This window comes from Mesoplodon bidens, assembly GCF_964165515.1.
Source record: "Mesoplodon bidens genome assembly, chromosome: 1".
NCBI lineage: Eukaryota > Metazoa > Chordata > Mammalia > Artiodactyla > Ziphiidae > Mesoplodon > Mesoplodon bidens.
In genome coordinates this window covers 55,217,884-55,232,578 of record NC_138176.1, presented here as the reverse complement: position 1 = coordinate 55,232,578, position 14,695 = coordinate 55,217,884, and the positions used below count along the sequence as shown (strand labels likewise).

General features: G+C 44.7%; 1 protein-coding gene across 1 annotated transcript in view; it reads right to left on the bottom strand.

Annotated features, from left to right (window-relative positions):
* Positions 1–4,076: 4,076 nt before the first annotated feature.
* The window catches only part of CCDC149 (coiled-coil domain containing 149), a 99,611-nt gene continuing 88,992 nt past the window's right edge, over positions 4,077–14,695 (bottom strand). The window contains 2 exon segments of the mRNA XM_081229007.1: positions 4,077–6,459; positions 6,462–6,850. Coding sequence (XP_081085133.1) covers positions 6,415–6,459; positions 6,462–6,850 — 434 coding nt within the window. The 3' untranslated portion in view covers positions 4,077–6,414.

Genomic DNA, 14,695 nt, shown 5'->3' with positions numbered 1-14,695 from the left:
CATCGCTTGTCTTCCGTCTTGGTCTGTTCAGGCTGCTGTCACAAAACACTGGAGACTGGGTGGCTTATAAACAAGAGAAATTCATCTCACAGTTCTGGAGACTGGGAGTCCAAGATCAGGGCGCCAGCATCGTCCGTGAGACCCCTCTTTGGGACTCATAACCCGTACCTTTTTGCAGTGTTCTCACATGGTAGAAGGGGTGAGGGATCTCTTTCAAGCCTTTTTTTAAGGCAGCAATCTCATTCATGAGGGCTCTGCCTTCATGACTTTGGGACCCCCTACCAAAGGTCTCACCTTCTAATACCATCAGATTTGGGGGTTAGGATTTCAACATATGAATTTTGGGGGGAACACAAACATTCAGACCACAGCACCTTCTGTTTTTAGTTTCTCTCTTCACTACCCTTGACCCCCCTAGACTGAAGAAATACCCTTGCAGATCCGCTTCATTTCTGTTGTGTCCATTCATGGGAATGGGATTGATAAACTATTCTATGGGGCTCCAGTGCCAAGAAACAAAGAGAGGAAATAATAGAGGGGCAAATTACAGTTCACTATAAGGGCCAGGAATGTATATAGCACAGGGGCTGACAGTCCAGGCTGAGGTAGAAAGGCCTGTTTGGAACCTCAGCTCAGCCACACTTGTAAGCTGTGTGACCTGAGCAAGTCACTTCACCTCTCTGGGCCTGAGCTCTCTCATCTGTAAAATAAGACTATCACATTGGACTGTTGTGAAGATTAAATCAAGAGTTACTCATGAGAGGTGTATAGCATAGTGTGAAGGCCTAAGGATCTAATGAATGGCTAAGGTCAGACATAGCTACCTAGTCATGGATTGGATGACCTTGAAAGGTAGTGAGTGTCGTGTCACTAGAAGGATCAAGTAAAGGCAAGGCTGCTATCTCTTCGGTTTGGAAGAAGGCTTTCCGCATCCATTAAGGGGCCCGCTGAGATGAATTCTGTGATCCCAACTCTTGGGGGGAGGGGCCAAGATGAAGGAAAGACTGGCGCCCATAAGGGCAGGCATCTGGCTCCTGCACAGAACCGGATGTGTGCCACCAGACCCGCCCACAGGACCCCATTTGGCCCCTGGAGGCTATTTTTACGCCTCTCCTTTTACAGATCTATTTTGTTAATCTTCTTATATTTGCTGTTTTGACTTCCCAGCCAGCTTGCTAATCAGTTTGCCTATTTGACTCACAGGGTTTGCGTTTGTCACTGAGACTTAAACACACACTTGTTTTGATTTCTTTTTGTAAAATTAGAAGCGTTTGATGTAATGACTCTACCTAGACGCAGCTGGTAAAGTGAGAATAATGCTCCAGTTTGCACAGTTTAAACACAATGTCGACAATAATTAGAAATGCTATCTTTAGATGTTTAGGATAAGCTTTTTCTCCGAATTGCAGTGAATTTTTCTTCCAAGTGGGGCTTTTCAGTGCGTGTATATACAGAAATACTAAAAACATAAGAAAATAGAGCAAATCAGTGAGTGCTTTGGTCAACTTGAAAGATGGCAGGAAATTAACTAACTGATTTTAGATCTGGCATTTTTGACTGAATGCATAAAATCCTTACATTCTCCATATTTTTCATGACTAGCATATGATCTAAAAATTTTAGGGACGGATTGCAAGTGATAAGTTGCTACAATATGCTAAAAGCTATGCTCAGCCTAGCCTTGGCCTTCGGCGAGGGTGGGAGGAGAATAATGTAAATAATACCGATGATTAATCACCTACATCAGGAAAATTACATTTTAATTTCAGGTAACAAAAAAGATACAGTTATGATACATGATGATCATAGATCCACTAAATCAAGGTCTACAACTGAATAGAAGTTACTTTGTTTAAATCAAATGACAAAACAGCAGCTGATCTGCTTTTTTTTTTTTTTTTCAAGTCCGTTGTTTTAAATTTAATAGGCTATCACTGGCCTTCGCCAAGATCCCAAAATATATTCCTGGGCTCATATAGATTCCAGAAAATCATACTTGTCAGTATTATGCAAACTTTCCCTAAGAATCCAAAAAAAAATCCTCATTTGGTAAAGAGGTGTTATGAAATGTAAGGCGACACATCTATATCTATCATTTTTAATTACCTTCAGGCTGTATCAACTTGTTTTGTTTTGTTTTGTTTTTGTGAACAACTGTAATATCGAGAGATGGGTCCTTCTTATTTTTCTGCTTCTCTCTAATTAGATTCACTGCCTCGCTCTCTATTGCATCTCTAGAATGTTCAAATTTTTCTCTGTTCAGAAGGACACCTGGAAAACAAGGAATATATTAATGTAGTGAGTTGAGGGGAATCCTTTGGCTTTTTGACATCCTAACTGAGCCATATGAAGGTACCCTCGGTGTTATTAAGGAGGAAGATTGCTCCAAATGGAGGCTTCCAAAATGAAAGCAGAGGGCAGAGATGGAAGAGACCTTCTTCAAAGAGAAATAAGGTATCAAGTCACAGGGCTACAGGAAACAATCCAGCCAGGAGAGAGCCACAGGTTTTAGAGGAAACCAAGAGCGGCAAAGGTATGCTGTGATTTGAAAGAGACAGAAAAGGTAACCCTAATGAGCAAGTAGCTGGTCTTCGAAATTCTTTAGAGAGAAGATTGGACGTCCATTTGGAACAATTCAGATGGTGAGCTGGGGTGCAAATGCTCCCAGAAGGAATAACACATCCCCAAATTCACTCCAACACATGAATGACTGATACTAGAACTCTTTTTTTAGAGCTTCAAGTCATGATGGTGGTGTGTGTCTGGGAGTGAGGGCACAGAATGAGGAAAAACGATGGGAAAATGAATTTCGCTTCCTTAAGGCTGCCGGCTACGAGCAGGTTCCAGCAGGGATTGAGCTGAATGCCATCGGGGGCCTCCTAACTACAGAGGCTGTTCCAGGAGAAGGAGAAAGGGGGAGGGGGAGAGGAAGGTGCAGGAGGCATGGAAAGAGGAGTTAGGGATGAGAAATGTCTGGTTTACAAAAACCAATCCATTTCCACAGGCCTTAATTAAAAGAATGACAAACACTCATATGTAAAAATCCACACCTAAAGGCTCTCAGGTACAGAGCGATCACAAGAAATGCAGAGTGTGCAAACAAGCTTTCATTAAGAGACCTGTCAGCTCGGTTTCATTTATCCAGACTGTTCAGCATTCTGCTGGCAACTGAGCTGGAAAAGTAATGGAAGGACAGATATACTTGAAGAGGTAAACAAAGGTGGGAACGTTTCAGCTGCAAAATAGGACAGATAATAAAGAAGTCAGGGAATGGGAGAGATGAGATGGCATTTTTCTTAACAAACAAACAAATAACAACCACCCCGCCCTCAACTCCACACTCATCAGTAGTGCAATATTCTGGCTTTTAAAAGAAAAAATAAAACAAGAACAGACATGTGGGTTCAGAGACAATGCTATTGGTGGCCTACTCAAATCTACTCAAATCTATTCCCCGCTCTGCTACACTTCCCAAGATCTGATTTCGTTTTAGTGTTCACCCTTTTCGAGTCTACATGTCCAGGGACAAGGCTCCTCCCCAATTCAGAGGATGATATTGATGAACCTAAGCCCATCAGAGTAATTTCATCTTCCTTGTTAAGGACCGTTTTAGACATAGACATGTGACATGGTCATATAGGCATGTGACAATTTTGACCAATGAAATGTGACAAGAACTGGGTTACCTGCTCTTAAAACACACACACACACACACACACAGAAACTTCCTTCTGCCTTTGGACACAGATGTGAGAACAGGTGATGGCTGGAGCTGTTGCAGCCATCTTGTTATCATGAGGGAGTAGGTGACACCGAGGCAGGCAAAGCAGGAAGACAGAAACTCAGATCCTTGATAACTTTCTTGAATGAACCAGCCCTGCCTAGCATTCCCTACTTCTTAAGTTCTTGTTATGCAAAATAATTCATTTCCTTATTGTTTAAGTTTCTTAAAGTGTGAACTGTAGCTGAGAGTACCCCAACTGATGCAGGGTTATCTGGTGGAGTAGGGGACAGAATGCAATACATTTTCACAATGACTCTTAAAAAGACAAAAGACAACCATAAGTAATTGCTGAAACTCTTTTTAATGTCTGTGGAACAGAAGAACCATGTTGAGTTGGGATAGCAGAGGTGGGACAGTGTCACATGTATGTACAGGGCAATGTCAAGATTACAAATAGGACAGGATCACCTCATTGGCTCCAATTCCATCTAATAACACAAGACCCCCCCCCCCCAGGCTGATTGGATACACAGAGCTTAGGTTATCACTCCCTATGACCCCCTGCCCTGAACCCCATACTCTGGGACTCATGGCAATTTCTTGCCCATGACAGAATGTGTAGGAGTTTATTATAAGCCCTGCTTTCCAGAAGGTGATGAATGGGCCCTAAAGACATGCACCTGGCCAATTGTGTGTCAAAACCAAGGCTTCCGTGGGGAGAGATTTTTCTTTTTATTATCATTGTATTAAATCTGGCTGTGTTTTCTTTTGGTGGCTTTGGCGTCCTATGCAGTAGTGTTAAACATTTGCAGAGAGTTTAAGCCTGGTGCAGCAGGAAAATGATTTCTGTGGCTGCTGGCTTGGGCAAGCTTTGCAGCTGCAGAAGCGACCTCCGTGGAGGGAAAGGTGAGGGGATGAGTCTGGGAAGGTGGAGAGGCTGGAGCATAGAGGGGTGAATGGGGCATTGGGGCCTGACGGGAGCCACAGTGCTCTGACTCAGGTGTGCCTGCATCCCTCTAGGTGATGAGGGTGAACTCAGGTGAGTGGGAAGAAAGCAGGGGGAGGTCCACCCAGGGTGCTTTTGGCAGAGGATGGGACCCTCCGGTCTGCACCTTGCCCTCCTTCAGAGCAAGACAGTGCAAAGTCTGATGGATCCCACCCAGCTGGCAGAGTGATGTCAGGAGATAAATGTGGCAGGGAAGTTTTGGGGGCGGGCGGGGGGGCTGGCTGGCCACCCACGTGCATGCAGGATTCACACCTGGGATCCCAAGCCTGGTCTAAACCTCTGATTTCTAGGATGAATTGATAAATTTTCTACCCCTCCCACCTTGGGAACTTCTCTTTTCCCTGCAGGAGAGTCTCTCAAAGGAGCCATTCTGGTCTACAGGGACGTTCTGAGCTTTGGGATCTAGTTTTAGGTCTTTCTGGAGAAATGAACTGCGTTCAGCACAAAGAAAGGTCTGTCATTTAATGAGGCTTCAACGTGCTGCAGCGCCAGATGCCTCCTAGAAAAGTTAATTTTATCCCTAAGGAAAGAAGCAGGTGGGGGTGACCACTCTCTGCATTCCCACTCTTGGAGCTTGAACTTGGTTCCCTAGTCCCCTCCCCTCCCCATCATTACAAAGGCTGTAATGACGTTACTTTGTTTTTCCCTTTCCACTCTAGGGCCACGAGCTCTGTCTTTAAAACCCCAATAGCTGGCAGCACAGGGGGAAGCAGCCGCAGCATTCTGTTGGAGGAGTGATGCTAGAGGTTTCAGGTGGTGGGGGGATTGTGGGTTGGCCCCTAAGCAGCTATATCTTGCCCTAACCCTACAGGACCATAAAACCATAAAACCCTATATGTAGCCTGGGATGAAGGGAGAGAACCAGCATTCCCAGGTTCTGGCTCTCATCTCACCTCAGAAACAAAACATCAAAACACCACTGGAGTCCCCCCCACCCTCCCTGCATATCCACAGCCCGCCCCCCTCCCCAGTCACTCCAGGTCGATTAATCCTCTAGAATTACAGGCTGGAAAATTCAGCTCTAGTAGTCAGCAGACAGGTCTCAACAGGGGCTGTGGATTTCAGACCGGAAGCCTAACCTTCTGAGCCCACTTAAGCCCCTTTCCGCCTGCCAGTCAGTGCCACTACTGACAGCGCTGCGGGCAGGATGCCAAGAACACCCACGCTGGGAGGTCCTACCGGGCCCTGACGTGATGGAGAGGAGCCGGGGCGGGGGGGCCCTCTGGATCCACTGTGCTTAATTACACCTTACTCTACAGCCTCCTAATCATTACAAAGCCGAGGATCTGATTAAAAACCCCATCCGTTTCAAGCCCTTCCCATAATTTTGATCGACAACTTTAAACGCAAATAGAAAAACATCTTATCTCTAATAAAACAAGTGCTGACAGAAAGATGGATGTCGAAAACCAGCCATATGGCTGACACGATTCCGTGCCTGGCCGTGTTCACAGCGTGCAGCTTCCGCAGAAAGAGATGACGCTGAGAAGCTTGAGGACCCGCATTTAATAAATCGAACTGTGCTGGCATCATCAGAATATTCACAGTTTGCAACAGGAGCTGTGTGTCCTTTTACACTTGCAGACTTGGAGGTGTTTTAGGAGAAAGTGACTTCGGTGAGCTGTTCTGATGCTTAATTCTTTACCGTCCCGGGTGCCTTCAATGAGCCTGACCTCGTTCCCCTTCAAATTTTCATGGTGTTCCTTCTACCTCCACTCTCTGGGGTCTCTCCTTGCCATCTTCCAGGGTGGGAGCTTCTGCTGCAGGCTGGCTGGACTCAGCAGAGTCCGGGCAAGGTTTGGGGCACGACCCCTTGGCGGCCAGGCCCGGCGGGGATGGCCCCATCTCGTCCCTCCGACTCTGCACAGGACTCTCTCTTGTGACCCCTTCTGGTTTGGCAGCTGCCTGCTCCTCTGCCAGTTTCACGATTTCCCTTCCAAGCCTGTTTACTTCTTCTTCCTCAGAAGGGAGCTGGGGTAATGAGGGATGAAAGTGCTTGCGTTGGTTCCTGTGGCTCTGACTTGCTGGGGAGCTAACGGCGGACCTCCCAGCATCCTCCCGCACTGTCAACGCCTCGGCAGCGGCATGACTTTCGTCTCGTTCTTGCTTCTGAGCCTCCCCTGAAACAGACCAGGGACAGCATCAAACCTCTGGCTGGAAGTCAGCCCTTACTTCCCCTCTCCTCCCAACCTCGGGCCCACTGCTGCCGGGCCTCCGACATAGAAAATGCTGCTGAAGGGAACACAGGACCCACAAAAAAAGAAAACAGCCACTCTGGTGATTCCTGTGTCATTAATGGAGGGAAAGGGATCATGTGGGCCATGTCTGTAACCCCCCCTTTCCAGGCCCCTGGTTATCGCCTGCTTCGCTCTCTGCTGGTGGTTCCTTGTGCCCTTGAAATATTTAACCTGAGGACAAAGGTTTTGTAGGTTCTGTAGCTCAGGGAAGATCTGGGGCTCTTTAGTAATGAAAAGAGGTTCTGGCTGCTCTCTGTGTGGGAAACAGAAGGAGAGTTAGGGAGGGATTGAGCACCTCCACCCCCATCTCCATCAGCACCTCATTCTTTGATGCAGACCACTTGTGCTTTCTCACTTTCAATAAACTGCTGTAGGCAAAAGCAACTTCAAGCTCCCTACCCCGCCTCACTGAACTGTTCTTTCTAAACCTGTACAACAGAAATTCTCTAGCTGCAACTGGAGGGGGATGGGAGAGAACATGGGGCCCTGAGAGCCGGCATCCAGCCCCCATTTTCCTATTTGCTTGCTTTGTGATCAGGATGACCTGTTTGGCCTTCTTCTTTTTTTTTTTAAACATCTTTATTGCAGTATACTTGCTTTACATTGTTGTGTTAGTTTCTGCTGTATAACAAAGTGAATCAGCTATACGTGTACATATATCTCCATATCCCCTCCCTCTTGCGTCTCCCTGCCACCCTCCCTATCCCACCCCTCTAGGTGGTCGCAAAGCACCGAGCTGATCTCCCTGTGCTATGCGGCTGTTTCCCACTAGCTATCTATTTTACATTTGGTAGTGTATATATGTCAGTGCCACTCTCTCACTTCTTCCCAGCTTCCCCTTCCTCCTCCCCATATCCTCAAGTCCATTCTCTATGTCTGTGTCTTTATCCCTGTCCTGCCCTTAGGTTCATCAGAACCCTTTTATTTTTTTTTAGATTCCATATATATGTGTTAGCATACAGTGTTTGTTCTTCTCTTTCTGACTTACTTCACTCTGTATGACAGACTCTAGGTCCATCCACCTCACTACAAATAACTCAATTTCGTTTCTTTTTATGGCTGAGTAACATTCCATTGTATATATGTGCCACATCTTCTTTATCCATTCATCTGTTGATGGACACTTAGGCTGCTTCCATGTCCTGGTTATTGTAAATAGAGCTGCAATGAACATTGTGGTACATGACTCTTTTTGAATTATGGTTTTCTCAGGGTATATGTCCAGTATTGGGATTGCTGGGTCATATGATAATTCTATTTTTAGTTTTTTAAGGAACCTCCATACTGTTCTCCATAGTGGCTGTATCAATTTACATTCCCACCAACAGTGCAAGAGGGTTCCCTTTTCTCCACACCCTCTCCAGCATTTACTGTTTGTAGATATTTTGATGATGCTCATTCTGACCGGTGTGAGGTGATACCTCACTGTGGTTTTGATTTGTGTTTCTCTAATGATTAGTGATGTTGAGCATCTTTTCATGTGTTTATTGGCAATCTGTATATCTTCTTTGGAGAAATGTCTATTTAGGTCTTCTGCCCATTTTTGGACTGGGTTGTTTGTTTTTTTGATATTGAGCTGCATGAGCTGCTTGTATATCTTGAAGATTAATCCTTTGTCAGTTGCTTCGTTTGCAAATATTTTCTCCCATTCTGAGGGTTGTCTTTTCATCTTGTTTATGATTTCCTTTGCTGTGCAAAGGATTTTAAGTTTCATTAGGTCCCATTTGTTTATTTTTGTTTTTATTTCCATTTCTCTAGGAGGTGGGTCAAAAAGGATCTTGCTGTGATTTATGTCATAGAGTGTTCTGCCTATGTTTTCCTCTAAGAGTTTTATAGTGTCTGGCCTTACATTTAGGTCTTTAATCCATTTTGAGTTTATTTTTGTGTATGGTGTTAGGGAGTGTTCTAATTTCATTCTTTTACATGTAGCTGTCCAGTTTTCCCAGCATCACTTATTGAAGAGGCTGTCATTTCTCCATTGTATTCTCTTGCCTCCTTTGTCAAAGATAAGGTAACCATATGTGTGTGGGTTTATCTCTGGGCTTTCTATCCTGTTCCATTGATCTGTATTTCTGTTTTTGTGCCCGTACCATACTGTCTTGATTACTGTAGCTTTGTAGTATAGTCTGAAGTCTGGGAGCCTGATTCCTCCTGCTCCATTTTTCTTTCTCAAGATTGCTTTGGCTATTTGGCGTCTTTTGTGTTTCCATACAAATTTTGAAATTTTTTGTTCTAGTTCTGTGAAAAATGCCATTGGTAGTTTGACAGAGATTGCATTGAATCTGTAGATTGCTTTGGGTAGTATAGTCATTTTCACAATGTTGAGTCTTCCAATCCAAGAACATAGTATATCTATCTCTCCATCTGTTTGTGTTATCTTTAGTTTCTTTCATCAGTGTCTTATAGGTTTCTGCATACAGGTCTTTTGTCTCCATAGGTAGGTTTATTCCTAGGTATTTTATTCTTTTTGTTGCAGTGGCAAAGGGGAGTGTTGCCTTAATTTCTCTTTCAGATTTTTCATCATTAGTGTATAAGAATGCAAGAGATTTCTGTGCACTAATTTTGTATCCTGGTACTCTACCAAATTCAGTGATTAGCTCTAGTAGTTTTCTGGTAGCATGGCCTTCTTTTATTCAGATACAAAATGAGGGGCAGGACTCTCTGATGGCCCTTCCGGCCCCAGCAAGCAAAGAGGCTCTGCATGCCTGGGAAGCACTTGGGGAGTGAAATTTTGGCACCCAGACATGTGTGTTCAACACTAGACCCTGTGGTTCCCAGAAGTCAAGGCAGACCTTGACTGCTGTCCCCACACCCCAAGCCTCTAGTTCTGATACAGATTTGCTTCTCACATTCAAAAGAAGCCATTTTCCTTCTCTTACTTCCTTTTAATGACCATAGAAATTTCCCAGGGACAGACATTTGACCAAATCTTGTATATACTCTAAAGCCTGTATTTAGTCATGGACCACTATGTATTACTCTCCTAAGAGCTCATTGACTTCAGTAAGTATTGTACCTGAAAATGAGACGATTACTTGTGCTTAAATGAAATTCATGAATATATAAATGAGTGACTAAAGCAAGCCTTGATTTTTAAAAAAGTAACTCTTCAGATCTGTTCAGCCAGGATAACGTACATTAGTTCCTAATAGGTTCCTGTGCTCCCCCGCTCCTCCTGCTGTAATCCAACCTATCAGGAGAGGAACCTTCCCTAAGGCTTTGCTACTAAAAGTGGCGTCCATGGACTAGCAGCAGTGGCATCACCTGGCAGTTTGTTAGACATGCAGTATCCTATCCCAGACCTACTGGTTCAGAATCCGCATTTTAGTAAGATCGCAGGCGATGTGGCTGCACGTTACAGTGTGAGAAACACTAGAGCTGAAACATAAATATGACTATGCCTTTCCCCAGCTCTCAAACCTCCAAAGGCTGCCACCACCCTGAGAACAAAGCCCAAGCTTCTCCTGACATTTAAGACCTTCCGTGACCCAACATCCATTTACCTGCCATGCAAACTCTTCTCCTCGTGACCTTATACTCCAGCCACACCGAACCCTTCATGGCACCCAGCCCTGCCCTCTGTGTCTTTGCTTACATGGTTGATGCCTCCGTGACCATCATTCCTTGATGCGTCAAGATGACCAGCTTCAAGAGTAAGCCCCACCTCCATCTCCTCCGTGAAGCCTGTTTGATTAAATCCTTCCACTGTCCTAATCCCCACAAGGTTGTGTCTGAACCTCCAAGGGAACTTCATACTTTATACTTTTTTAACCCTTAAATTGTTACTTATGTATAATTAGCTTATAAAACGCACCTGAAGTATAAAATCTTACCTGATTAATTTTTTACCTTTGCCAGTGTTCTATAGCGGGGGCTCAGTAAATAGCTTATTAAATGTTTGAATCTATAGACATATACATGAATGCATGAATAAATGAATATGTTAGTACATATATTTCAATGCCATCCATAAATAAATGAAAGCAGTCCTTGAATTTGTTTGTTCCAGGTTCAGGTTGCTAAAAGTTCTTAAAATGGCACTTTGAGAAAAAAAGATTTCTAACTCACACAATCACTTAGTTACATCTGTGGTATCTCAGGGAAGCAATCACATAATTTTCATACTAACAAATGAAAAAATGTTATAGTGGTTATACAGGAGACACCGGGAAACACGGAGTCAAAATGAGCCAGTTTCCAGCATAGTGCAAGAAGCTTTATTCAAAAGGAGTAAATTATGGTCCTTTCTGCGGCTAAATTTTTCACCAACGTGAGATGAATAAACTCCTTCTGGAAATTACTCTTACGAAATTACTTCTTCCAGGACACTTAATAGTATATTCTAGTGCCCCTGAAAAATTAATTAACCTTATTCATAACAACCTAACCCCTAAACCATTCGCGCTGTTTTTACTGTAGGTCAGGTTAAACTTCTCTACCTTAATTTACATCTAAGGGAGGGTGGTCTAAATTACACTGGGGCCTTTTGGTTCGCTGGTCCTTTGCCTTGTGCCATTTTTTTAGATGACATTCTGCTCACATCCAAATGTATGAATCTTTTTTAAAATGGCAAACCTCTGAGATTACCAGGGAGAACTTTTCAACTTTTGGGGGGTGAGGGGAGTGGGGGCCACACTGCTGTCATCATTATAGGTCAAGGCACAGTCGCAATAAGGGGATGGACATGGCTGTAATTCTCTTGTCTGGTTCTATTGCGGATTTTTTTTTTTTTTTTTTTCCGAGAAAGCCTAGATTTTCAGAGTCTCAGGACCATAAACATATAGGGACCAGGCTCTGAGACTGGCTTATGGTTCAACAGCAGGATTTGCCAATCCTCTTCTCGCTTTTGTTTATCCAAAAGATATCTAAAAAGTATACTCAAGTAGTGATCAGAAGACAAAGAAAAGTTACTGAAAATACCACAACTCTTGAGCTAATAAGGAGGACATCTGGTTATCTGCTGTGGGAGCAGAATCTTCCTTTAACTCTGTGATTCTGGAATGTTGACTCTTAAGCTGTGGGGAGTTTCATTTCTCCTTCGAGAACAGACACATAGCATTGCCATTTCTTTCTTTTTTTTTTTTTTTTGCGGTATGCGGGTCTCTCACTGTTGTGGCCTCTCCCGTTGCGGAGCACAGGCTCCGGACGCACAGGCTCAGCGGCCATGGCTCACGGGCCCAGCCGCTCCGTGGCATGTGGGATCTTCCCGGACCGGGGCACGAACCCGTGTCCCCTGCATCGGCAGGCCAACTCTCAACCACTGCGCCACCAGGGAAGCCCTTGCCATTTCCATAAAAGAAAGATTTCTGAATTGGCTCAGAATTGGAAAATATTATTACCCCCCAAATAGTAATTATTCCGTGCTGCTTTAGCAAACAGAATTAGTATCATTAATACTTATTAATAACAATATACATATCAATAATGATGAGGCAATCAACTGATACAAATGCATTAGGACACAAATAGTGCAGAAAGAAAAAATATTTTCTCTAAAAGAAAAAAACAGTAGCTCTTTGTAGAAAGGATTGTTGGTCTTCTAAAAATGTGTTCCCTCCCCCCTAACATTGGCCCGAAGGGCACATTCATCTTCTTTTGTTAACTGGTCTCTGATGGGCTTTGTCTTCCTGAGTGTGAGCTGCTTTCAGTTGGAATTAATCAGAGATGCAGCGGTGATGAGGGCATCCCAGACACTGACAGCAGTTACATAAATGCTTCCTTGTTGCCACCCGTGCTGGCGAAGGACAGGGTTGGAACAATGAGAGCTAATGATGGAACTCTGAAAGCTATCATTTTGAATCAGGCCATTACTTACGCTACCCTTCTGAAAATCAAGCCAGGCTCAGACTCCATGTCAGATTAGCAGGCTTGGGCCTGCCCGGGGGCTCAGCAGGCCACAGCAGACAGAGGGCTTTGGATCTCCATGGAGACACTGGATGCTGGCATGGGATGACCACCAGCCAAGACATGTTCCAGACTGCACAGTGGGCTATGGTGTGTTACAGGCCAGCCTTGCCAACAGCCACATGCTGCTGGCTAGAAAGTCCCAGCCTTGTCTTCTGGCCAGTGTGGGAACCACACAAGTCAGGAGCTCTCTCCAGGAATTCTTCCCGCATGTGCTTGGGGAACCTCTCTGTTGAAATCCTAGACCTGTCCAGGCTTCTCTTCTTACCATTCCATGCACTAGTATGAGTGATCTGGTTAGGCTTCAAAACACAGCTGTACAGAAGCAGGAGTGAACCTTGCTGAACCCAGCTCAGATTAGCAGAACCACCCATCTGATCCAAAGACTCAGGATAAATAATACATAGTTGTTGCTTTAAGTTCTAAGTTTTGGGGTGTTTTATTATACAACAACTAACAATAGACAGTTGGGAGCCACGTGAGATTTTTGAGCAGAGTACAACCATGATGGAAAGCAGTGCTCCAGAAGCTTCATCCCACAGCAGCAGGATGAAGACGGGAAGGGAGTAAGGAGATTCTGGGAGACAGGAAAACCAGGATGGAAGCCTTGCCAAGAAGGTCAAGAGGGTCTAAACCAAGCCAGAGGTGGTAGAAATGGAGATACAAGAAACTCTGAAGAAACAGTAGCAGCAGACTAGGTATGGATGGAGAAGGAAAGTGGATGGTGGTTGATGATGACGCTGCTGGATAGCTAAGTGACAAAAAGGAGAGGAAGCAGGAAGAGTTGTGGTGTCATACTTGAGAAGTCCATAGAATAGGCAGGTGGGAAAATTTGTGCTTTGGGAAATATGGGACTGTAACTCTGCAGACGGGACCCACTGCGAAAAAATTTCAAAAATATTTTCACAGAGGTGTGGTTGAAGGCATGACTCTGAGCAAGAGAAGATGGAGAGGAAATGTAGAAATCCAGGAAGGAAGCGTGACACCTGTGTGCTGGGTATATTAGTTATCTAATGCTGTATAACAAATTGTCTCAAAACTTAGCAGCTTAAGACTCAGGAGCCTGGGAGCAGTTTATCTGGGTGGTTCTTGCTAATGGTCTCTAATGTGGTTGCCATCAAAATGTTAAACAGGGCTGTTGTCATCTGAAGGCTTGAGTGCGGCTGGAGCATCTGCTTCCAAGATGGCACACTCACATGGCTGATGGCTGGAAGCCTCAGTTCCAGGCCACATGAAGATCATGTAGGGCTGCTCAAGAATCCTCAGGACATGGCAGCCAGCTTCCTCCAGAGTGAATGATCCGAGGTAGAGAGAGCAAGGCAGACTCCACATGTCTTTCATAACTCGGCCTCAGAACTCACATACCATCAGTTCTGCTGTAATCTATCAGTCACACAGACCAACGCTGATACAGTGTGGGAGAGGACTACACAAGGGCACAACTGCCAGGGAGTGGAGATCAATTGGGGCCATCTTGGAAGCTGGTAACCACACTGGGGGTGGAGGGAGAAGATAAGCAAAACTCAGAAAGATGTGAAAGATAGTTTAGTCAGGGAAATGAGACTGCCACCTGGGAAGAGATCTGGTTCTCGACCCTGTTGCTTCATCTGGCACCTTAAATGGGCCCTTGATCCCCTTCAAAACACACTGCCTCCAGGAAGCGTGCCTGGTAAAGAAGTTTTTTTCTCCATCCAACTGATTCCTAGACCACTTACCACATTGCCAGGCAATGTGCCAAGACTTCCCTGACGTTGGTACCACATCTCACCGTCTTATAGGTAGGGAAACTGAGGTTGAAGTTACCAGTCCAAGTTCTCACAGCCA